The sequence below is a fragment of the Henckelia pumila genome, chromosome 1, assembly GCF_033568475.1.
Source record: "Henckelia pumila isolate YLH828 chromosome 1, ASM3356847v2, whole genome shotgun sequence".
NCBI lineage: Eukaryota > Viridiplantae > Streptophyta > Magnoliopsida > Lamiales > Gesneriaceae > Henckelia > Henckelia pumila.
Genome location: NC_133120.1, coordinates 109706500 through 109732771, shown reverse-complemented (window position 1 = coordinate 109732771; position 26272 = coordinate 109706500). Strand labels below are relative to the sequence as shown.

The 26272-nt window shown below is 39.9% G+C and overlaps 1 protein-coding gene across 1 annotated transcript in view; it reads right to left on the bottom strand.

The window, feature by feature from the left end:
- Positions 1-234: 234 nt before the first annotated feature.
- The window catches only part of LOC140872253 (uncharacterized), a 41896-nt gene continuing 15858 nt past the window's right edge, over positions 235-26272 (bottom strand). Inside the window, exons 5-7 of the mRNA XM_073275070.1 lie at positions 1017-1361; positions 509-917; positions 235-302 (exon numbers count right to left, since the gene is read on the bottom strand). Coding sequence (XP_073131171.1) covers positions 235-302; positions 509-917; positions 1017-1361 — 822 coding nt within the window. The remainder of the gene's footprint in view (positions 303-508; positions 918-1016; positions 1362-26272) is intronic.

The following is a 26272-nucleotide window of genomic DNA, read 5'->3' as shown; positions in this document are numbered from 1 at the left end:
AGCAAACAATTCTTAACTGTCTGAATAGATATAAGACCTCTCCCCAAAGGAGAAGTAATAGATACTACAACAGGTAATGTTTCAACAGGCAAATAATGTAATGAAGCAAATCGTGCAGAGATAAACGTATGGGATGCACCTGTATCTATCAATACATATGCAGGATAACCATAATAAGAACAGTTACATGCAATCACATCGTCTGGCGCTCCTTGTGCCTGTTCCTTCGTCAGTTCAAAGACATGAGCCTATTGTCTCTGAGGCTGACTGCCCGTCTGTCTTCCTCATGGCCTTGGCTATTGCTGTGGATGTGATGGTTGGAAGGAATGAACAGAAGAGGCTTGCCTCGCAGGTTGAGCCACTGATCGTGATGACTCTGCACCTCGTGACTGTCCATCACCTTTTTGAGGACACACCCTCGCAAAATGGCCAGACTGACGGCATATATGACAATTCCCAGACACACCTCGGCACTGATCGGTCGGATGACTTCCACCACAACTGTTACAAAACACTCCAGAATTCGGTTTTGAACTACTATAACTCGAAGAACTGCTTCCAGATCTTTTAAACTGCTTTCCTTGTGCTTGCCAAAACTTCTTCTTACCACTGCTGCTACCACCACTATCAAATCGAGGAGGTTGTTGTGACATTGGAGCTGGGGATTGATGCTTTCTCGGAGGCTGAGCGATATACGAAGCTCCTCGCTGCTGTATCAAGCCAGCTTCCGCTCCCTTGGCATTGTTCAAGGCCTCAGCAAAAGTATTTGGTCGCTTTGTGTTCACCAAAGTAAATACTTCAGGAGTCAGTCCATTAATGAACTGATCAGCCATTGCCTCGTCACTGTCAACAACATGTGGCGCAAAACGTAGTAACGTAGAGAACTTTGCAGCATATTCTTCAATATTTAAGTTCCCCTATTTCAGATTAGCAAATTCAGCACCCTTGTCTTTGCGATAAGACACTGGGAAGAAGCGTTGGTAAAACTCTGTTTTGAAGACGATCTAGGTAAGTACAGTCCCTCTACGCTCCAGACCTTTCTTGGTTGTGAACCACCAGCTTTTCGCAACCTCATGCAACTGATGTCCAATAGGTCTGACTCTCCTCTCATCACCATAATCAAGTGAATCAAATAACATTTCCATGTCATCTAGCCATCCTTCACATTCGACTGCATTCTCGGTACCTTTCAGGGTTGGTGGCTTATAAGATTGAAATCTTTTCAGTAATGTTTCCATCGGAGTAGCAGTCATATCAGTCATGTCTCTCAAAGTACTCCCTTGCTCATTACTTGGAATTGCAGTAGCTTGTGGAACTATCGGTGTTACCACTGTCTGTTCTGGCAGAGGAGTAGGAACTGTCTGTGTAACGCCCAAAATTATTTAATTTTGATCCGAGTATATTTAAATTAGGAATATTTAGAGTTTTGATTAAAATTATAATATTCTTAAATTATTTAGGATTGAAATTGAATGAAATAAGAAGCTGATGACTAAATTGCAATTTTTGAATAGTTGAGGGACTAAAGTGCAATTATCAATACACTTATCAGAATTTGATATTGAAGACTCAGCATGTACGTGTATTCATCAGAATTACTCAACAAAATAAAAAGGGAAGAACCGAGAGCAAGAAACAAAGATTTCCAAGATTCAATCTTTTTCTTCAAATTCACATATCTTGAGCTACGATTATCCGTTTTCGATTCCGAACGATGTTCTGGAATCATCACGACGAAACCTTCGATTTGATGTAAGTTTTATCTTTGTTAATCAAGGTTTGAGAAGTCGAATTTGACAGAGATCAGAAGTTGATATGAAAGTGTTGTTGATAAGCTTTTATATTGTGTAATCTTGAAGTTGGGTTGAAGATTGATTTGTATATCATGTTCTTATGATTTCCCAGCTATGATTCGATTTGTATACCTGCTGATATGTTGGTTTTGAAGCTGAAACATTTGATATGAATGTTAGATATGTTATAGAAGTGTTCGGAATTGCCGAAGTTATACAGATATGCCGTCGAACTCTTGATTTGAAGTAATTTGCTATTGTTCTTGGATTAAGAAGTTGGTGAACTATTAGCTGATGATTCTTTGCTTATTATGCTGTGATTTCAGTGTGTAAACAGGGCACTTCAACTCATTGATCTTGACTTCAAAACCGATAGAAGAACGCACAAGGTTGGTAGCGTTTTGCTTTGATGTTTTGGGTTAAACTTGAGCAGAGTTTGAGATGAGTTTGGTGATTGATCTTGTACAGACTTTGGCAAGCTAGAAGACATCCTATACATCACATTTGAAAGGTAAAAGTGGACTACTATTTGATTGGGATTACAACTCGAGATGGTTTGTATTGAGTTCCCTTAAATCACATACTTATTTGCTTATGTGATTTTATATGTTTTCCTATGAACATTTGAATGAGTCTTGATTATAATGAATGTGGTTGGATTGATATGTATTGCATTCATCTTGACGACTTATTCCTTGAGTTTGAAATGAACGGAAACGTTCGAATAGACGATTTGAGGAATGGTATATGTATGGCCTGGGTGGTTGTTTTAGCCTAGCGTCTGATTTGCATATATGATTGCTTCAAAGTCTAGAGAAGAAAGATAAGTAACCCCAACTCGATTGGGAGAGTCGGTGGATTAGTTATGATATCTACTTCTCAGGATCCCAAACGACGAATGACGAAATGAACCTTGTTTTGAAAACATGCATTGTATTTAATTTTATATCATGATTTTGATATATGTTTGTTATGCATGTTTAGTCGCTTTTACTGGGAAATCTATTTCTCACCGGAGTTATCCGGCTATTGTTTTGTTGTATGTGTCATTGCAATAGGAGGGAATGGAACCGGGCAAAGGCGTACTTGAAGAACAAGGAACGGAATGAATATAGCGTGATGATCCGAGTTAGATGAGTTGAGTGAGCTGTTATGATGTAGAGTTGAGCCTTAAACATGATCTTGTTATAGCTACTTGCTTTACAACTTATACATGATCTAGTTGTGGTTTGGTTGATGTTTATAGGATTTGAGATATGATGTATATCCTTTGAATTCAACATGTTGTAACTTGATCTTGAATAAATGACAATGCTTCTTGCATGTTTGAGAACTATGTTTATGATTGTAAGGCCTTCTTATGATTAATTCTATCCAAGGTATAGCATGTTAGAATGCATGTTAGATGTTGCTATGGATTAGATCTTGTATGAATTCTTGCATGAGTTGATATTGGAGGAGAATGCATGAATGGAACTTGTTTTTGACAGCAGCAATATTTCTGGTTTTTCCCTGGAAACTGCTCTCGCTCGATCGGTGAAATATCACGGATCGAGAGAGTCTTGGAAATCAGGAACAAAACCATGAATATGTTGGGCTCGCTCGATCGGTCATTTCCTGCAGATCGAGCGAGGCCAACATAAGTTGCAACCGAGAGTTTGAGCAATTGTGCTTGCTCGATCAGTAGATTTTTACCGATCGAGCGAGGTGCTCTGACTTTAAATTTTTTTTTTTATTCTTTTGTTTAGACATTGATTATTGTCTATTATTGTTGATTAATTGATTATGAGAGATTAGAACTTGGGTCGTCACAACAGGTGGTATCAGAGCAAGAAAAATTCTGGACTTAGATAGTCAGTGAGTGGGGTAGATCGAGTCTTCTGCCTTACTTATTTTTTTTTTATCATGCTATGATTTAATTACGTGATTGAATTACATGTTTTAAATGCGAGCATGATTTACTTTCAAGTATTTTATTTACAGTCGATTGTATTTATTTTATTTGAAAGTATGATTCCGATTCTGAAAGATGCATGCCTACTGGAATATCTGAACTGATTAGAGGTATGGATTCTGATGACTTGTGATATGCTACCTGATTATCTGAATTGATTGGAAGCATGTCTTGTTGAGTACTTCAATTATTTATTTAAGATTGAATCAGAACCGAGTCTTGATCAGAGGTAAGATGATCAGAGGAGGACTGAGATAGATTTGATGATTTGGTATCCTAACCATTGTGATAATCAGATATGTCTCGAAGACCTGGACGACCTCCTCTGATACCACAGGTTCCGACTCCTATTCCTCCTATGCCAGAGCAGACAGTTCATACTCCACCGACAATGGTAACACCGATTGTGCCTACAGCTGTAGTTTCGAGTAATGAACAGGGAAGTACATCTCGAGATATGACTGATATGACTGCGACTCCGATGGAAACACTCCTGAAAAGATTTCAATCCTACAATCCTCCAACCCTGAAAGGTACCGAGAACGCAGTCGAATGTGAAGGATGGCTTGATGAAATGGAGATGTTATTTGATTCACTTGACTATGGTGATGAACGAAGAGTCAGACTTATTGGACATCAGTTGCATGAATTTGCTAAAAGCTGGTGGTTTACAACAAAGAAAGCTCTGGAGCGTCGAGGAACTGTTCTGACCTGGAATGTGTGAGACCTCGGTTCTAAACATCTAATTAAGGAGTAAACAATAATTAAGCATACAAGATCCAAAAACTAAAAGCAAAGCCAAAACAAAAGAATTTTTTTTTTAAAGGGGCCGCGCTCGGGCGGCCATAAACTGCCGCTCGAGCGCGCCCTACTCCTTGGCGCTACTGGAATACACGGAATGGGGTGCGCTCGGGCTGCTAAAAAATACAGCTCGAGCGCCCTCCTACAGCAGAAACAGAATAGCAGAATTTATGCTAAAACTCAAGTCCAAAACCATCAACTAATAATCATGCATTACAATCATGAATTCTCCAACTAATACATGAAGTTCTAGAGTTGATCAAATGTCCAAAAGACTAGAACATGCAACGGTCATATCTCGACAAGGCTATTACAATACGGATACAAACATAAGAAGTTCGAATTCTAACATGCTACTATCTAAACTAGATGAACATGCTGACACGACTTCTAAACCGAGTCTCACTACTAGCTCTCCCTCTTGAAGCTAACCATGCCTCTTCTGACTTGGTCCTGCCCCACCTGTTGCCAAGTACACATACAAAACAAAGCAACAGCTGGAAAACCGGTGAGAATGATAATCCCAGTAAAAGCAACATATCAAATAATGGATATACAACGTGCTATCAAACAACATATTCAAGTCGAAGCTAAAGATATGCATGTCTTTAAAACTAGGATATCGATTCTGATAAACAAGGGAGTGCTGCTCTGCTTTTGGGATCCCGAGGATGAGATCACGTAACGACTTACCGACTCTCCCAATCGAGGTGGTGCCACGTATCCCACTCCTCTAGACTTTGAGCAACCATAATGAGTATGCTAGCACTAGGCGAAATACTACAACCTAGGCCACTCAATCATAGTTCCCAAACGTCTAAACAAAAAGGGCGGTTCTGCCCGCTGAAAACAAGATTGGCTCAAGATGAATGCATAACAGAAACATAAAACATAAGCCATTTAACAAAAGCCAAAACAATCAAACAAAACACAAGTTCCTCATGCTAGAACAAGTGTAGTTGCAAGTACGTGATTTCAAAAGGGAAAACTCGAGAACCACAGTCCCGAGTATGCTATCCCGCTACGATGACTGCTTTTACCTTTCAATGCAGTAGCTTCCAACTCTGGATACGCTACAAAAGAGACTGTATCAACAACTATACAATCTAAAAAAATAACAAGGCAACGGTTCAAGGAATTGCTCTATACCGTTCTTTGTTCAAATCTCGGAAACGATAAAACAGCTGCTAACTCTGGGCTTGATACCTCCAAACGAATCTGTACGGAGACAAATGAATGATCAATAACCAAGATCAACTTATAAGCCAAGTTCCAACAACTCAAAAACGGTTCAAAATCCCCAAAACTCAAACCGACGACATAACGGCTATAAACTGAACAAACCGGCAACGCAGACAGCAGTTCAATACCGATATCAACTCAACTCAATGCTAATACAACAACAACAAGGCAAACTCAACACATCTCAAAACCATGATTTTCGAAAATGGCTTCCAAAAATCATAACAATTCCGAACGTCGCTCTATTTCAAAACCGACAGATAATAAACGATCAGAACTCCGTCAAGAACAACATACTCGAATCTAGAACGATTCTAACAACATCCAAAAACTAGAATGTATCGGATGGAAGAAGAACTTACGATATAACAGAGCTCTCACTGCAGTGATCGATAATCTGCCTTCAGAAATAATTTCCAACGGACGGATCGAGCCTGGGATGAAATCACAAAGCTCAAAAGCTCAAAAGTGGCGTCTACAATGGAGGAGGCGTGCTTGAGGAAGGAGGAGAAAGCTTCTCCAATCAAATCCAAGTGTAGATAATATATAAAAATCAATATTTGCGTTTTAGTCCCTGAAATTTCCAAAATTTGCAAAAAGGACCCTGATCAAAATCAAACCGGCTCGAGAACTCTGTAATCTCTGATTAACTTAAATAAACTCATTTAAGATAAAAACGGGGCGTTACAATTCTCCCCCACTAAGAAGAGATTTCGTCCTCGAAATCAATGAGAACCCCAACTCATAAGATAGAATAAAGAACTAAAGACAGTAAGAAGGACTCACGTCATCCGAATAACTCTGGAAAACGCTGTCTCATGCTAGACTCTGTCTCCCAAGTTGCTTCCTCGATGCCGTGACGGCTCCACTGCACTTTCACTAACGGGATCGACTTGGTTCTGAGTTGCTTTTCTTTCCGATCAAGGATCTGAATCGGTCGTTCAAAGTAGCTCAGAGTCTTGTCTAACTTGGCTTCGTCAGGCTGAAGGATATGAGAAGAATCTGGATGATACTTTCGCAGCATAGAGACGTGAAAAACGTCGTGAATACCAGATAAAGACGGAGGAAGTGCAAGTCTGTAGGCAAGATCGCCTATCTTCTCGAGAATCTCGTACGACCCGATGAATCTCGGAGATAACTTCCCTCTCTTACCGAATCTGACGGTGCCTCTGAACGAAGAAATCTTAAGGAAAACACGGTCTCCCTGCTCAAAACTCAGAGGTCGACGTCTGACATTTTCATACTTCGCCTGTCTATCTTGAGCTGACTTCATTCTGGTCTGAATGATCTTAACCTGCTCTGCCATATCTCTAAGCATATCCGGTCCCAAATCTGGTGACTCGGACAAGTCATCCCAAAACAACGGAGATCAGCATTTCTTACCGTACAATGCCTCAAAAGGCGCCATACCGATACTCGCTTGGAAGCTGTTGTTGTAAGAAAACTCGACAAGAGGCAAAGAATCCTGCCAACTAGTGCCAAAGTCTAGCACTACCGCTTGCAACATATCCTCTAACGTCTGGATAGTCCGCTCTGACTGCCCATCGGTCTGAGGATGATAAGCTGTACTCAGATGCAATCGAGTACCAAGTACCCCCTAAAGACTGTGCCAAAAGTGAGAAGTGAATCTAGGATCTCTGTCTGAAACGATCGACTTCGGCACCCCATGCAGTCTCACAACATTGCTAACATACAACTCAAGCCTCGGTTAGAAGCATCACAATAGACTGTGAAACCTCCAGTACCCTTCGGAATAGAAAGAATTGGAGCACTGGTCAGTCTCCTCTTCAGATCAACAAAGCTAGCCTCACAATCTGGAGTCCAAACAAAAGGCGCATTCTTCTGAGTCAGCTGGGTAATTTGCTTGGCAATAGATGAGAAACCCTCGATGAAACGACGGTAATAACCAGCTAAACCCATGAAGCTTCGGATCTCCGGCACTGAAGTAGGTCTAGGCCAATTCATAACCGCTTCAATCTTGCTGGGATCGACAGAAATCCCATCTTCAGAAATAATATGACCGAGAAAGACAACTCGATCTAACCAGAATTCACACTTAGACAGCTTGGCAAACAACTGCTCAACTCGCAAAATCTGCAGTACGGTCCTCAAGTGCTCTACATGGTCAGTACGGTTCTTCGAGTAGATAAGAATATCATCGATAAAGATAATGACGAACTCATCTAAATAATGCTAAAAGATACGGTTCATCAAACCCATAAAAACCGCTGGGGCATTAGTCAAACCGAACGGCATGACTATAAACTCAAAGTGACCATACCTCGTCCTGAATGCTGTCTTAGGAACGTCTTCCTCTCGCACTCTCAACTGGTGATAACCTGACCTCAGATCAATCTTAGAGTAGACAGAAGAACCCTGTAGCTGATCAAACAAGTCATCTATTCTGGGTAAAGGATATCTGTTCTTAACTGTAGCCTGATTCAATTGGCGGTAGTCAATACAGAGCCGCATAGGACCATCCTTCTTCCGAACAAAAAGCACCGGAGCACCCCAAGGCGATACACTAGGTCTGATGTATTCCTTGGCAATCAAATCCTCAAGTTGCTCCTTCAACTCTCTAAATTCAACAAGTACCATACGATAAGGAGCTTTTGAAATAGGTTGAGTACCTGGCACTAAGTCAATGCTGAATTCGATTTCTCAAATAGGTGGCAAACCAGGAACATCTTCCGGGAACACATCCGCAAAATCTCTAACCACTGGTATATCGACCAAATCTGGGCTAGATTTCAGTACATCAACCGCATAAACCAAAAATCCTTCTGCACCTCTCTGTAACAAACGAGTCATAGATAACACTGAAATCAAAGGAATTCTAGATCGATAACCCTTACCAAAGAATTTCCACTCGTCTGCCATTTCAGGTCTGAACCTGACAACTTTCTGAAAACAATCAACTGTTGCCCTGTACTTGGTTAAAGCATCTATCCCGACAATACAATCAAAGTCTGACAGTCCAAGTACAATACAGTCGAATTCTAACAAATTTCCTTCAAAACACAGTTCACAGTTCCTGAATAGTCTGACAGAAACAATTCCTCCACCCAAAGGTGAAGTAACAGCTACTACTGTAGGCAACAATTCAGTTGGCAAAGCATGCAATAATACAAATTTCTCAGAGATAAAGGAATGGGAAGCACCCGTATCTATCAAGACATGAGCAGAATAACCGAAAATCGAACAGTTACCTGCTATGACATCGTCAGGTGCTGCCTGAGCCTGATCCTCTGTCAATGCAAAGACTCGTGCTTGCTGTCTCGGAGGCTGATTTGCACTAGAGTTACCTCCCTGTCGGTTCTGCTGCTGAGGCTGGAAAGAGTGCACTGCAGAAGACTGCCTCTCAGGCTGAGCTGTAGGTCTAGATGAACTCCCACTCTGAGCTCTATCTCTGTTACGTTGATGGCACACCTTAGAGAAGTGTCCCGGTTGCTGACAGGTGTTACAATTACCAAAGACTCCCACACACTGATCCGGTGAGTGTCTTCCTCCACACTTGCTGCAGTACAAAGATGAGGACCCAGAACTCGGTCCTGAACCGAATTGCTTCGAACCACTGGAATTGGACGAACTGTTTCCTTGCCTCTTGAACTGTTTACCTCTTGCTTTGTACTGATCCTTTCTGTTTCCCCCACTGCTACCACCTTCGTAACTCTGCTGCTGGTTCTGATGTTGAGGTGGCTGATTCTGGTACTAAGATGGTTGGTTCTGATACTGTCTCTGCTGCTGAGGTGCCCCATGATTACCTCTTTGCCTCCACAAGCCTGCTTCTGCTCCCTTTGCGTAATTCATAGCATCCGCAAAGTTGCTAGGCCTGTTGGTGTTAACCAACGTGAAGACATCGGGGTTCAACCCGTTGATGAACTGATCTGCCTTAGCTTCTTCATCTCCGGCAATTAGCGGTGCAAAATGCAACAGACTATCGAACTTAGCCACGTACTCTTCAATGTTCAGATTCCCTTGCTTCAGATTTGCAAATTTTGCTCCCTTATCTTTACGATACGAGATAGGGAAAAACCGTTTATAAAATTCAGATTTAAAAAGAGTCCAAGTAACCTCTGTACCTCTACTCTCAAAAGCTTTCTTTGTCATGATCCACCAGCTCTTAGCACCACCACGCAGCTGATGAATTACTAACCTGATTCGGCGGTCATCTGTGTAGTCAATGGAATCAAACAACTGATCCATATCATCCAACCAACTCTCACAGTCAACTGGATTTTTTGAACCCATCAACAACGGCGGATTGAACGACTGAAACCTCTTCAGCAAGGTTTCCATAGGAGTCGCTGAAGCATCCAACTGATCAACTTCAGTGCTAGCTTGCTCAGTCGCAGGGATAACTGGCGGTGTGTTTCTGTTTATCACTCAACGAGGACCTATCTGATAATCAAAGGTTAGGACACGAGATATCTCAATCGCTACAATCAGTGCCCTTACAACCGCTTGAAATACCGGATACCAGTCGATAACAAAAATAATTATATCTCAAGTAGATCATGCTTTATAAATTAAATCACAAAACCATGTAACTCAATAACTCTCAATAATAAAGCATGCTCGCATGGAATTAAATACACAGTTAAAATAATTCAAATACATGCGAGGAGCCAATACATGCAGACTTGATCTACCCGCTCACTCTAGTTCGACCAAGAATCTTAACTCTCTGATACCATTTAATGTGAGACCTCGGTTCTAAACATCTAATTAAGGAGTAAACAATAATTAAGCATACAAGATCCAAGAACTAAAAGCAAAGCCAAAACAAAAGAATTTTTTTTTTAAAGGGGCCGCGCTCGGGCGGCCATAAACTGCCGCTCGAGCGCGCCCTACTCCTTGGCGCTACTGGAATACACGGAATGGGGTGCGCTCGGGCTGCTAAAAAATACAGCTCGAGCGTCCTCCTACAGCAGAAACAGAACAGCAGAATTTATGCTAAAACTCAAGTCCAAAACCATCAACTAATAATCATGCATTACAATCATGAATTCTCCAACTAATACATGAAGTTCTAGAGTTGATCAAATGTCCAAAAGACTAGAACATGCAACGGTCATATCTCGACAAGGCTATTACAATACGGATACAAACATAAGAAGTTTGAATTCTAACATGCTACTATCTAAACTAGATGAACATGCTGACACAACTTCTAAACCGAGTCTCACTACTAGCTCTCCCTCTTGAAGCTAACCATGCCTCTTCTGACTTGGTCCTGCCCCACCTGTTGCCAAGTACACATACAAAACAAAGCAACAGCCGAAAAACCGGTGAGAATGATAATCCCAGTAAAAGCAACATATCAAATAATGGATATACAACATGCTATCAAACAACATATTCAAGTCGAAGCTAAAGATATGCATGTCTTTAAAACCAGGATATCGATTCTGATAAACAAGGGAGTGCTGCTCTGCTTTTGGGATCCCGAGGATGAGATCACGTAACGACTCATCGACTCTCCCAATCGAGGTGGTGCCACGTATCCCACTCCTCTAGACTTTGAGCAACCATAATGAGTATGCTAGCACTAGGCAAAATACTACAACCTAGGCCACTCAATCATAGTTCCCAAACGTCTAAACAAAAAGGGCGGTTCTGCCCGCTGAAAACAAGATTGGCTCAAGATGAATGCATAACAGAAACATAAAACATAAGTCATTTAACAAAAGCCAAAACAATCAAACAAAACACAAGTTCCTCATGCTAGAACAAGTGTAGTTGCAAGTACGTGATTTCAAAAGGGAAAACTCGAGAACCACAGTCCCGAGTATGCTATCCCGCTACGATGATTGCTTTTACCTTTCAATGCAGTAGCTTCCAACTCTGGATACGCTACAAAAGAGACTGTATCAACAACTATACAATCTAAAAAAACAACAAGGCAACGGTTCAAGGAATTGCTCTATACCGTTCTTTGTTCAAATCTCAGAAACGATCAAACAGCTGCTAACTCTGGGCTTGATACCTCCAAACGAATCTGTACGGAGACAAATGAATGATCAATAACCAAGATCAACTTATAAGCCAAGTTCCAACAACTCAAAAACGGTTCAAAATCCCCAAAACTCAAACCGACGGCATAACGGCTATAAACTGAACAAACCGGCAACGCAGAAAGCAGTTAAATACCGATATCAACTCAACTCAATGCTAATACGACAACAACAAGGCAAACTCAACACATCTCAAAACCATGATTTTCGAAAATGGCTTCCAAAAATCATAACAATTCCGAACGTCGCTCTATTTCAAAACCGACAGATAATAAACGATCAGAACTCCGTCAAGAACAACATACTCGAATCTAGAACGATTCTAACAACATCCAAAAACTAGAATGTATCAGATCGAAGAAGAACTTACGATATAACAGAGCTCTCACTGCAGTGATCGATAATCTGGCTTCAGAAATAATTTCCAACGGATGGATCGAGCCCGGGATGAAATCACAAAGCTCAAAAGCTCAAAAGTGGCATCTACAATGGAGGAGGCATGCTTGAGGAAGAAGGAGAAAGCTTCTCCAATCAAATCCAAGTGTAGATAATATATAAAAATCAATATTTGCGTTTTAGTCCCTGAAATTTCCAAAATTTGCAAAAAGGACCCTGATCAAAATCAAACCGGCTCGAGAACTCTGTAATCTCTGATTTTCTCAAATAAACTCATTTAAGATAAAAACGGGGCGTTACAGAATGTCTTCAAAACCGAGTTTTACCAGCGCTTCTTCCCAGTGTCTTATCGTAAAGACAAGGGTGCTGAATTTGCTAATCTGAGGCAAGGAAACTTAAACATTGAAGACTATGTTGCAAAATTCACGACATTGCTACGATTTGCTCCACATGTTGCAGATAGTGACGAGGCTATGGCTGATCAGTTCATTAATGGACTGAATCCTGATGTTTTTACACTGGTGAATACAAGGCGATCGAATAATTTTGCTGATGCCTTGAACAGTGCTAAAAGAGCAAAAGCTGGCTTGATACAGCAGCGAGGAGCTTCGTATGTTGCTCAGCCTCTGAGACAGTCACAACCTGCAGCTCCAACTCCGCAACAGTCACCTCGATTTGACAGTGGTGGCAGTAGCAGTGGTAAGAAGGGATATTTGCAGGCTCGAGGAAAACAGTTTAAGAAATTTGAAAGCGGTTCTTCGAGTTCCAGTGGCTCAAAACCGAAGTCTGGCATGTTTTGTAACACTTGTGGTGGAGGACATTCAACCGATCAGTGTCGAGGTGTATCTAGAAGGTGCCATATATGCCATCAGACTGGCCATTTTGCGAGGGTGTGTCCTCAGAGAGGTTCTGGACAGGCACGAGGAGCAGAGTCATCACGATCAGTGGCTTAACCTGCGAGGCAAGACTTTTCTGTCCATTCCTTCCAACCAACACCTTCACAGCAACAATCGAGGCCAGGAGGAAGTCAAACAGGCAGTCAGCCACAGAGACAACACGCTCATGTTTATGCACTGACGGAGGAGCAGGCACAGGGAGCACCAGATGATGTGATTGCAGGTAACTATTCTCTTTATGGTTATCCCGCATATGTATTGATAGATACAGGTGCATCCCATACATTTGTCTCTGCTCAATTTGCTGCATTGCATTCTTTGCCTGTTGAAACATTACCTGTTGTAGTATCTGTTTCTTCTCCTTTGGGGAGGGGTCTTATCTCGATTCAGATAGTTAAGAATTGTGTGCTACAATATGAGGGTAATGAGATTGAGTTAAATTGTTTCGTACTTGGTATGTCTGATTTTGACTGTATCATCGGGATTGATATGTTGAACAAGTACAGAGCTACTGTAGATTGTTTTCAGAAGGTAGTACGATTCAGACCTGAAATGGCTGGAGAATGGAAATTCTATGGTAAGGGTTCACGTGCTAAGATTACTCTTATTTCTGTATTATCTATGACCCGACTTTTGTAGAAAGGAGCAGAGGGATTTCTTGTTTATGCAGTGGATGTTTTGAAAGCTAGCCCGAACCTGGCTGATTTGCCAGTGGTTAGTGAATTTGCGGACGTTTTCCCTGATGAGATTCCAGGATTACCTCCGTACCGTGAGATTGATTTCAACATCGAGCTGATGCCAGGTACTGCACCGATTTCGAAAGCACCTTATCGAATGGCACCAGTTGAATTGAAAGAGTTAAAAGATCAGTTGGAAGATTTACTGGCCAAGGGATACATTCGACCCAGTGTTTCTCCTTGGGGAGCTCCAGTACTGATTGTCAGAAAGAAGGACGGTTCAATGAGATTGTGCATTGATTACCGGCAACTGAACAAGGCAACGGTAAAGAACAAATATCCTTTGCCTCGTATTGATGATTTATTTGACCAGTTGCAGGGTTCTTCTGTGTATTCCAAGATCGATCTGAGATCTGGATACCATCAGCTGAGAGTTAGGGATTCTGATATTCCTAAGACTGCGTTCAGAACCAGGTATGGCCATTATGAGTTTATAGTTATGCCGTTTGGTTTGACGAATGCTCCAGCTGTATTCATGGCTTTGATGAACCGTGTATTTCAAAAGTATCTCGATGATTTCGTGATTATTTTTATTGATGATATTCTGATATATTCGAAGAATCTGATTGATCATTCTGAGCATTTGAGAACAGTATTGAAGACTTTAAGGGCTGAAAAACTGTATGCTAAACTTTTGAAATGTGATTTTTGGCTGAAACAGGTTGTCTTTCTTGGACATATTATATCTGGAAATGGTATTGCTATTGATCCAAATAAAGTCGAGGGAGTGATCAGTTGGTCAAGACCAACATATGTTCCTGAAATCTGGAGTTTTATGGGTTTGGATGGGTACTATCGTCGATTCATTAAAGATTTTTCCAGTATTGCGAAGCCGATTACTCAGTTAACTCAGAAGAATGCTCCATTTGTCTGGTCTGAAGCTTGTGAATCTAGTTTTCTAGAGTTGAAGAAACGACTGACCAGTACACCAATCTTGATGATTCCTTCAGGTACTGGTGGTTTCACTGTTTGTTGTGATGCATCTCATCGAGGTTTAGGTTGTGTTTTGATGCAGCAAGGACATGTGATTGCTTATGCCTCGAGACAGCTGAAGCCTCACGAGACCAGATATCCGATTCATGATCTTTAATTGGCCGCCATCGTATTTGCTTTGAAGATTTGGCAACATTATCTGTACGGGGAACAGTTTGAGATCTATTCTGATCACAAGAGTCTGAAATATCTGTTTTCACAGTCAGAATTGAATATGAGACAGTGGAGGTGGCTTGATTTGCTGAAAGATTTTGATGGCGAAATTAAGTACTATCCGGGGAAATCGAATGCAGAAGCAGATGCATTGAGTCGAAAGGTATGTTCTTTGTCCTTATCGACGATTGGTGTATCAAATTTGATTGAAAACTGCTGTTTATCTGGATTAGTATTTGATACGAATTATCAGCCTCTTCGACTTTATCAACTTCAAGTTGAACCAGATTTATTGGTAAGAATTCGAGATGCTCAGAAACTTGACCAGAATGTGCAGAATTCGATTGAGAAAGTCCGATCAGGGCATGTATCTGAATACCGGGTTCGAGATAATCTTCTTTATGTCCACAATCGCCTTGTAGTGCCTGATATTTCTGATGTGCGACAACAACTACTGAAAGATGCGCATTGTAGTCGTTACAGTATTCATCCTGGTGGTAGAAAGATGTACAATGATCTGAAAGATCATTATTGGTGGAAGCAAATGAAGACTGATATCACTGATTGTGTAACTCGATGTTTGAATTGCCAGCAGGTGAAAGCTAAGAGGAAGAAACCACCTGGTTTACTTCAGAGTTTGTCCGTGCCTGAATGGAAATGAGATCATATTTCCATGGACTTTGTGACGAGATTACCTCGATCTTCTAGAGGTTGTGATGCTATCTGGGTGATTATTGACAGACTGACAAAATCTGCGTGTTTCATTCCTTATCGTATGACGTATAGACACGATCAGATGGCAGAGATTTATGTCCGTGAAGTTGTCAGATTGCACGGAGTGCCAAAATCTATTGTATCAGATCGTGATCCTCGATTTACATCACATTTCTGGCACAGCTTGCAGAGCGCTTTGGGTACTCAGTTACACTTGAGCACAGCTTATCATCCACAGACTGATGGACAGTCTGAGCATACTATTCAGACATTGGAGGACATGTTGAGAGCTGTAGTGCTTGATTTTGGCACTAGTTGGCAAGAATCACTATCTCTATGTGAATTTTCGTACAACAACAGCTATCAATCGAGTATTGGAATGGCTCCTTTTGAAGCTTTATACGGAAGAAAATGTTGATCTCCTTTGTATTGGGATGATATCTCTGACGTACCTGATACTGGTCCTGATATGATTCGTGATATGAATGACCAAGTGAAGATTATTCAGAGAAGAATGAAGACAGCTCAGGATAGACAAGCGAAGTATGCCAACATTCGACGTCGCCCTTTATCATTTGAACAGGGGGATATGGTGTTTCTGAAGATTTCACCATTCAGAGGCACTGTCAGATTTGGCAAGCGAGGGAAGTTGTCTCCACGATACATTGGTCCTTATGAAGTTCTTGAGAAAATAGGCAATCTCGCCTATCGATTAGCTCTTCCTCCATCATTATCTGGAATACATGATGTCTTTCATGTATCGATGCTTCGAAAATACCTTGCTGATGAATCTCATGTGCTTCAATCTGATGAGGCTGAACTCGACGAGACCTTGAGTTATTTCGAAAAGCTGATTCAGATTCTTGATCGCAAAGAAAAGCAACTACGAACGAAGACTATTCCACTTGTGAAAGTCTAGTGGAGTCGTCATGGTATTGAAGAAGCGACTTGGGAGACTAAATCAGATATGAGGCAAAGATTTCCAGAGATGTTTCATTGATGTGAGTCTCCTTTAGTTTTCTGCTATCTGATATATGATATATGATCTGTTGATATTATCTTGAGATTTAGAGGACGAAATCGTGTCTTAGTGGGGGAGAATTGTAACGCCCAGAATTATTTAATTTTGATCCGAGTATATTTAATTTAGAAATATTTAGAGTTTTGATTTAAATTCTAATATTCTTAAATTATTTAGGATTGAAATTGAATGAAATAAGAAGCTGAGGACTAAATTGCAATTTTTGAATAGTTGAGGGACTAAAGTGCAATTATCAATACACTTATCAGAATTTGATATTGAAGACTCAGCATGTACGTGTATTCATCAGAATTACTCAGCAAAATAAAAAGGGAAGAACCAAGAGCAAGAAACAAAGATTTCCAAGGTTCAATCTTTTTCTTCAAATTCACATATCTTGAGCTACGATTATCCGTTTTCGATTCCGAAAGATGTTCTGAAATCCTCACGACGAAACCTTCTATTTGATGTAAGTTTTATCTTCGTTAATCAAGGTTTGAGAAGTCGAATTTTACAGAGATCAGAAGTTGATATGAAAGTGTTGTTGATGAGCTTTTATATTGTGTAATCTTGAAGTTGGGTTGAAGATTGATTTGTATATCATGTTCTTATGATTTCCGAGCTATGATTCGACTTGTATAACTGCTGATATGTTGGTTTTGAAGCTGAAACATTTGATATGAATGTTAGATATGTTATAGAAGTGTTCGGAATCGCCGAAGTTATACCGATATGCCGTCGAACTCTTGATTTGAAGTGATTTGCTATTGTTCTTGGATTAAGAAGTTGCTGAACTATTAGCTGATGATTCTTTGCTTATTATGCTGTGATTTCAGTGTGTAAACAGGGCACTTAAACTCATTGATCTTGACTTTGAAACCGATAGAAGAACGCACAAGGTTGGTAGCGTTTTGCTTTGATGTTTTGGGTTGAACTTGAGCAGAGTTTGAGATGAGTTTGGTGATTGATCTTGTACAGACATTGACAAGATAGAAGACATCCTATACATCACATTTGAAAGGTAAAAGTGGACTACTATTTGATTGGGATTACAATTCGAGATGGTTTGTATCGAGTTCCCTTAAATCACATACTTATTTGCTTATGTGCTTTTATATGTTTTCCTATGAACATTTGAATGAGTCTTGATGATAATGAATGTGGTTGGATTGATATGTATTGCATTCATCTTGACGACTTATTCCTTGAGTTTGAAATGAACGGAAACGTTCGAATAGATGATTTGAGGAATGGTATATGTATGGCCTGGGTGGTTGTTTTAGCCTAGCGTCTGATTTGCATATATGATTGCTTCAAAGTCTAGAGAAGAAAGATAAGTAACCCCACCTCGATTGGGAGAGTCGGTGGATTAGTTATGATATCTACTTCTCAGGATCCCAACCGACGAATGACGAAATGAACCTTGTTTTGAAAACATGCATTGTATTTACTTTTATATCATGATTTTGATATATGTTTGTTATGCATGTTTAGTCGCTTTTACTGGGAAATCTATTTCTCACCGGAGTTATCCGGCTATTGTTTTGTTGTATGTGTCATTGCAATAGGAGGGAGTGGAACCGGGCAAAGGCGTACTTGAAGAACAAGGAACGGAATGAATATAGCGTGATGATCCGAGTTAGATGAGTTGAGTGAGCTGTTATGATGTAGAGTTGAGCCGTAAACATGATCTTGTTATAGCTACTTGCTTTACAACTTATAGATGATCTAGTTGTGGTTTGGTTGATGTTTATAGGATTTGAGATATGATGTATATCCTTTGAATTCAACATGTTGTAACTTGATCTTGAATAAATGACTATGCTTCTTGCATGTTTGAGAACTATGTTTACGATTGTAAGGCCTTCTTATGATTAATTCTATCCATGGTATAGCATGTTAGAATGCATGTTAGATGTTGCTATGGATTAGATCTTGTATGAATTCTTGCATGAGTTGATATTGGAGGAGAATGCATGAATGGAACTTGTTTTTGACAGCAGCAATATTTCTGGTTTTTCCCTGGAAACTGCTCTCGCTCGATCGGTGAAATATCACTGATCGAGCGAGGCTTGTAAATCAGGAACAGAACCATGAATATGTTGGGCTCGCTCGATCGGTCATTTCCTGCGGATCGAGCGAGGCCAACATAAGTTGCAACCGAGAGTTTGAGCAATTGTGCTCGCTCGATCAGTAGATTTTTACCGATCGAGCGAGGTGCTCTGACTTTAAATATTTTTTTTTATTCTTTTGTTTAGACATTGATTATTGTCTATTATTGTTGATTAATTGATTATGAGAGATTAGAACTCGGGTCGTCACAGTCTGCTCTGGCATAGGAGTAGGAACCCGTGGTCTAAGAGAAGGTCGTCCTGGTCGTCGAGACATATCTGATTATCAAAATTGTTAGGATACCATAATCATCAAATCTATCTCAGTCCTCCTCTGATCATCTTACCTCTGATCAAGACTCGGTTCTGATTCAATCTTAAATAAATAATCAAGGTCTTCAAATAAAACATACTTCCAATCGATTCAGATAATCAGGTAGCATGTCATAAATCATCAGAACACATGCCTCTAATCATTTCCGATATTCCAGTAAGCATGCGTCTTTAATCATCATAAGTCATTATTTCAAATAAAAATAAATACAATAAAATGTAATCAAATACTTGAAAGTAAATCATGCTAACATTTACAACATGTAGTTCAAGCATGTACATAAATCATAGCATGATACAAGGAATAAGTAAGGAAGATGACTCGATCTACCCCACTCACTATCTAACTAAGTCCAGAATTTTCTTTCTCTGATACCACCTGTTTTGACGACCCAAGTTCTAATCTTTGATGAATCAAATAATCATAAATAATAGACAAAGAATCAAAGTCTAAACAAAGTAAAAAAAATATTTTTTTTTAGAAATGGAGCACCTCGCTCGATCGGGTGAATTCACCCGATCGAGCGAGCCTTCAAGCTCAGCTCCTCGGGTGAGACTTACCATGGCCTCGCTCGATCCGTGACATTTCACCGATCGAGCGAGCTCCAATCACAAAACCTTATGTTCCTGCAACAATGGCCTCGCTCGATCGGTCAATTCCACCCGATCGAGCGAGCACATTTCCAGAAAAACAGCAGGAGCAACATTTGTTGTCAACATGAGTTCCTCCATGCATTTATCATCTACTATCAACTCATACAAAGCCTATTCCAAATCATAAGCTAACATGCATTCAAACATGATATAAGTTGATAGAATTAGATCATATTAAAGCCTTGAAAATCATCTCAAGATAGGCTTACATAGCAACATTGAACATTGTATACAACAACAAGTCAAGTCCTAAGAACTCATGTACATCATCACAAGTTTTGTGCACATTATTAATATCACTACCTCATAGCCAATAAGTCTTGGCACAAATAACTACAACAAGATCATGTTTTTAGACTCAACTCTAACATTGACAGCTCACACAAACCATCTAAACTCGGATAATCACGCTATTCTCCTCATCCCTTGTTCTTCAAATTCTCTTTTGCCCTGTTCCACTCCCGCCTATTGCCATGACACATACAACACAACAATAGCCGGATAACTCCGGTGAGAAATATATTTCCCAGTAAAAGCAACTAAACATGCATATAAAACATATATCAATCTCATGATATAAAAGAACATAACTTCAATGCATGTTTTAAAACAAGGTTCACTAATTCATCGATTGGGATCCCGAGAAGAAGATATCATAACTAACCACCGACTCTCCCAATCGAGGTGGGGCTACTTATCTTGCTTCTCTAGACTTTGAAGCCATTATATATGTAAATCAGACGCTAGGATAAATCAACCTCCCAGGCCATACATATACAATCCCTCAAATCGTCTAATCGAACATTTCCGTTCATTTCGAAATAAAAGAACAAGTCTTACAAGATGAATGCCATATATATCAATAAGATCACATTCATTAACATCAAGACTTATTCATCCATTCATAGGAAAACATATAAAAGCAAATATACAAATAAGTATGTGATTTAGGGAACTCGATACAAACCATCTCGAGTTATAATCCCATTCAAACAGTAGTCCACTTTTACCTTTCGATTGTGAGGTTTCAAGGCAACTTCAAGCTATCCAAATCTGAACAACACAATCACCAAACCTATCTCAAAATCTGCTCAAGCTTCAACAAAACTTCAAGGCAAAAAGCTACCAACCTTGTTCTTTCTTCTATCGGTTTCGAAGTCGGAATTCTCAAGTTTACGTGAGCTGTTTATGCACTGAAATCATAGCATAACAACCAAGGAAATATCAGCTAATACTCAGCTCAATAGCAGCTCGAGCATAAGATAGCAAAACACTTCAAATCAAAAGTTCGACGGCATATCGGTATCATTCGGCAATCCCGAACTCAACTAATTCAATTCTAAAATTCATATCAGCTGTATAGGATTCAAAACCATCAGAATATAAGATAGGAACGTTGCAATACTTGCTGAGAATTCATAAGAACATAATCAATATCCATTCTTCAACCCGAATCCGATAGAACAAAGAGTACAAGCTCAACAACATCAATTCATATCAACATCTGATCTCTGCCATTTTTGAATTCTCAAATCATGATGAAAGACATAAAAACTTACATCAATTCAAAGGTCTCGTTGCAAGGATTCCATAACATCCTTCGGAATCAAAATCGGATAACCGGATCAAAAGATACGGCGATTTGAAGATAAAGAATGAAACTTGGAAGTTCTTTGTTTCTTGCTCTCGGTTTCTTCCTTTTCCTCTTCTGAAAAATCTGATGGAAATGGACTTGAATCACACGTGCATGCTAATAAACATAACATGTGTCCAACTAAAATCAGAATTTTGCACTTTGGCCCCTCAAGTCTTCAAAATTTGCAATTCAGTCCTCAACTTCTCATTACATTCAATTTCAATCCTAAATAATTTAAGAATATTAGAATTTAAATCAAAACTCCAAATATTCCCAAATTACATATTCTCGGATTAAAATTAAATAATTCCGGGCGTTACAATTCTCCCCCACTAAGACACAATTTTGTCCTCGAAATCTCAAGTACAAACAACACATAAGATATATCAAATAACAGAAAACTAAAGGAGACTCACATCATTAAAACATCTCTGGAAAACGTTGCCTCATATCTGATTCAGTCTCCCAAGTTTCTTATTCAATATCATGACGACTCCACTTGACTTTTACAAGCGGAATAGTCTTCGTTCAAAGTGATTCTCTTTACGATCAAGAATTTGAATTGGCTTTTCAAAATAATTCAAGGTCTCATCGAGTTCAGCCTCATCAGATTGAAGCACATGAGTTTCATCAGCAAGGTATTTTCGAAGCATCGATACATGAAAGACATCATGTATTCCAGATAAAGCCGGAGGAAGAGCTAATCGATAGGCAAGATTGCCTATTTTCTCAATAATTTCATAGGGACCAATGTAGCGTGGAGACAATTTCCCTCGCTTGCCAAATCGTACAGTGCCTCTGAATGGAGAAATCTTCAGAAACACCATATCCCCCTGTTCAAAAGACAAAGGTCGACGTCGAACATTGGCATACTTCGCTTGTCTACCTGAGCTGTCTTCATTTTTGTCTGAATAAGCTTCACTTGTTCAGTCATATCTCTAATCATATCAGGTCCAATGTCAGGTACCTCAGTGATATCATCCCAGTACAAAGAAGATCGACACCTTATTCCATATAAAGCTTCAAACGGAGCCATTTCAATACTCGATTGATAGCTGTTGTTGTACGAGAATTCACAAAGTGATAGTGATTCTTGCCAATTAATGCCAAAATCAAGCACTAAAGCTCTCAACATGTCCTCCAATGTCTAAATGGTACGCTCAGACTGTCCGTCTGTCTGTGGGTGATACACTGTGCTCAAGTGTAGCTGAGTACCCAAAGAACTCTGTAAACTGTGCCAGAAGTGTGATGTAAATCGAGGATCACGATCTGATACAATAGACTTCGGCACTCCATGTAATCTGAAAACTTCTCGGACATAAATCTCTGCCATCTGATCGTGTCTATATGTCATGCGATAAGGAATAAAACACGCTGATTTCATCAATATATCGATAATCACCCAGATAGCATCGCAACCTCTAGAAGATCGAGGTAATCTCTTCACGAAGTCCATGGAAATATGATCCTATTTCCATTCTGGCACGGACAAACTCTGTAACAAACCAGGCGGTTTATTCCTTTCAGCTTTCACCTGCTGGCAATTAAGACATCGAGACACAAAATTAGTGATATCAGCCTTCATTTGTTTCCACCAATATTGCGTCTTTAGATCATTGTACATCTTCCTACCACCAGGATGAATACTATAACGGCTAAAATGCGCCTCTTTCAGTAGTTGTTGTCGCACATCAGAAATATCAGGCACTACAAGGCAATTGTGAACATAAAGAAGATCATCTCGAACCTGGTATTCAGATACATGCCCTGATCGGATTTTCTCAATCGAATTCTGCATATTCTGATCAAGTTTCTGAGCATCTCTAATTCGCAAAACTAACACTGGTTCAACTTGCATTTGATAAAGTCGAAGAGGCTGATAATTTGTATCAAATACTAATCCAAAAAGACAACAGTTTTCAATCAAATTTGATACACCAATCGTCGATAAGGACAAAGAACATACCTTTCGACTCAGTGCATCAGCAGCTGCATTCGATTTTCCCGGATAGTACTTAATCTCACAATCAAAGTCTTTAAGCAAATCAAGCCATCTACGCTGTCTCATATTCAGTTCTGACTGTGAAAACAAATATTTCAAACTCTTGTGATCAGAATAAATCTCAAACTGTTCCCCATACAAATAATGTCGCCAAATCTTCAAAGCAAATACGATGGCGGCCAATTCAAGATCATGAATCGGGTATCTGGTCTCATGAGGCTTTAGTTGTCTCGAGGCATAAGCAATCACATGCCCTTGCTGCATCAAAACACATCCCAATCCTCGATGAGATGCATCACAATAAACAGTGAAACCACCAGTACCTGAAGGAATCGTCAAGACTGGTGCACTGGTCAGTCGTTTCTTCAACTCAAGAAAACTAGATTCACAAGCTTCAGACCAGATAAAAGGAGCATTCTTTTGAGTTAACTGAGTAATCGGCTTCGCAATGCTAGAAAAATCTTTAATGAACCGACGATAGTACCCAGCCTAAGACAACATGATGTAGCATAATGATTCTTGAATGATATGCAATTCTAGAATAAGACTTTATTCTAGTATATGATGATATTGTTTCTCTTCAACTTTATCATGTTAGACTATGATTTTGTATAGATCATGTACTAGTTGAAGTTAGATGAAAATTGAATGGATGAACTCATGTTGACAGCAAATGTAGCTCCTACTATTTTTTTGGAAATGTGCTCGCTCGATCGGGTGGAATTGACCGATCGAGCGAGGCCATTGTTGCAGGAACAGAAGGTTTTGTGATTGGAGCTCGCTTGATCGGTGAAATGTCACGGATCGAGCGAGGCCATGGTAAGTATCACCCGAGGAGCTGAGCTTGAGAGCTCGCTCGATCGGGGGAATTCACCCGATCGAGCGAGATGCTTCATTTCTAAAAAAAATATTTTTTTTACTTTGTTTAGACTTTGATTCTTTGTCTATTATTTATGATTATTTGATTAATGAAAGATTAGAACTCGAGTCGTCACAACAAGTACCTGAAGGAATCGTCAAGACTGGTGCACTGGTTAGTCGTTTCTTCAACTCAAAAAAACTGGATTCACAAGCTTCAGACCAGATCAAAGGAGCATTCTTTTGAGTTAACTGAGTAATCGGCTTCGCAATGCTAGAAAAATCTTTAATGAACCGACGATACTATCCAGCCAAACCCATGAAACTACGTATCTCAGGAACAGATGTTGGTCTTGACCAATTGATCACTGCCTCAACTTTACTTGGATCAACAGATATACCATCTCCAGATATGATATGTCCAAGAAAAACAACTTGTTTCAGCCAAAACTCACATTTCAACAGTTTAGCATATAGTTTCTCAGCTCTTAAAGTCTTCAATACGGTTCTCAAATGTTCAGAATGATCAATCAAATTCTTCGAATATATCATAATATCATCAATAAAAATTATCACGAAGTCATAGAGATATTTCTGAAACACACGGTTCATCAAAGCCATAAACACAGCTGGAGCATTTGTCAAACCAAACGGCATAACTATAAACTCATAGTGGCCATACCTGGTTCTGAAAGCTATTTTCGGAATATCAGAATCTCTAACTCTCAGCTGATGGTATCCAGATCTCAGATCAATCTTGGACTACACAGAAAAACCCTGCAATTGTTCAAATAAATCATCAATACGAGGTAAAGGATATTTGTTCTTTACCGTTGCCTTGTTCAGTTGCCGGTAATCGATACACAATCTCATTGAACCGTCTTCTTCCTGACAAACAGTACTAGAACTCCCCAAGGAGAAACACCGGGTCGAATGTATCCCTTGGCCAGTAAATCTTCCAACCGATCTTTCAACTCTTTCAATTCCACTGGTGCCATTTGATAAGATGCTTTAGAGATCGGTGCAGTACCTGGCATCAGTTCTATGTTGAAATCAATCTCACGATACAGAGGTATCCTGGAATCTCATCAGGAAAAACATCCGCAAATTCACTAACCACTGGAAAATCAGCTAGGTTCGGGCTAGTTTTCAGAATATCAACTGTATAAACAATAAATCCCTCTGCTCCTTTCTGCAAAAGTCGGGCCATGAATAATACAGAAATCAAAGGAATCTTAGCACGAGAACCCTTACCATAGAATTTCCATTCTCCAGCCATCTCAGGTCTGAATCTCACTAACTTCTGAAAACAGTCTACGGTAGCTCTGTACTTGTTTAGCATATCAATCCCAATAATGCAGTCAAAATCAGACAAACCAAGTACAAAACAATCTATCTCTATCTCATTACCATCATACTGTAGCAAACAATTCTTAACTGTCTGAATAGATATAAGACCTCTCCCCAAAGGAGAAGAAACAGACACTATAACAGGTAATGTTTCAACAGGCAAAGAATGTAATGAAGAAAATTGTGCAGAGATAAACGTATGGGATGCACCTGTATCTATCAATACATATGCAAGATAACCATAATGAGAACAGTTACACGCAATCACATTGTCTGGCGCTCCTTGTGCCTGTTCCTTCGTCAGTGCAAAGACATGAGCCTATTGTCTCTGAGGCTGACTGCCCGTCTGTCTTCCTCATGGCCTTGGCTATTGCTGTGGATGTGATGGTTGGAAGGAATGAACAGAAGAGGCTTGCCTCGCTGGTTGAGCCACTGATCGTGATGACTCTGCACCTCGTGACTGTCCAGCACCTCTTTGAGGACACACCCTCGCAAAATGTCCAGACTGATGGCATATATGACAATTCCCAGACACACCTTGGCACTGATCGGTCGGATGACTTCCACCACAACTGTTACAAAACACTCCAGACTTCGGTTTTGAACTACTA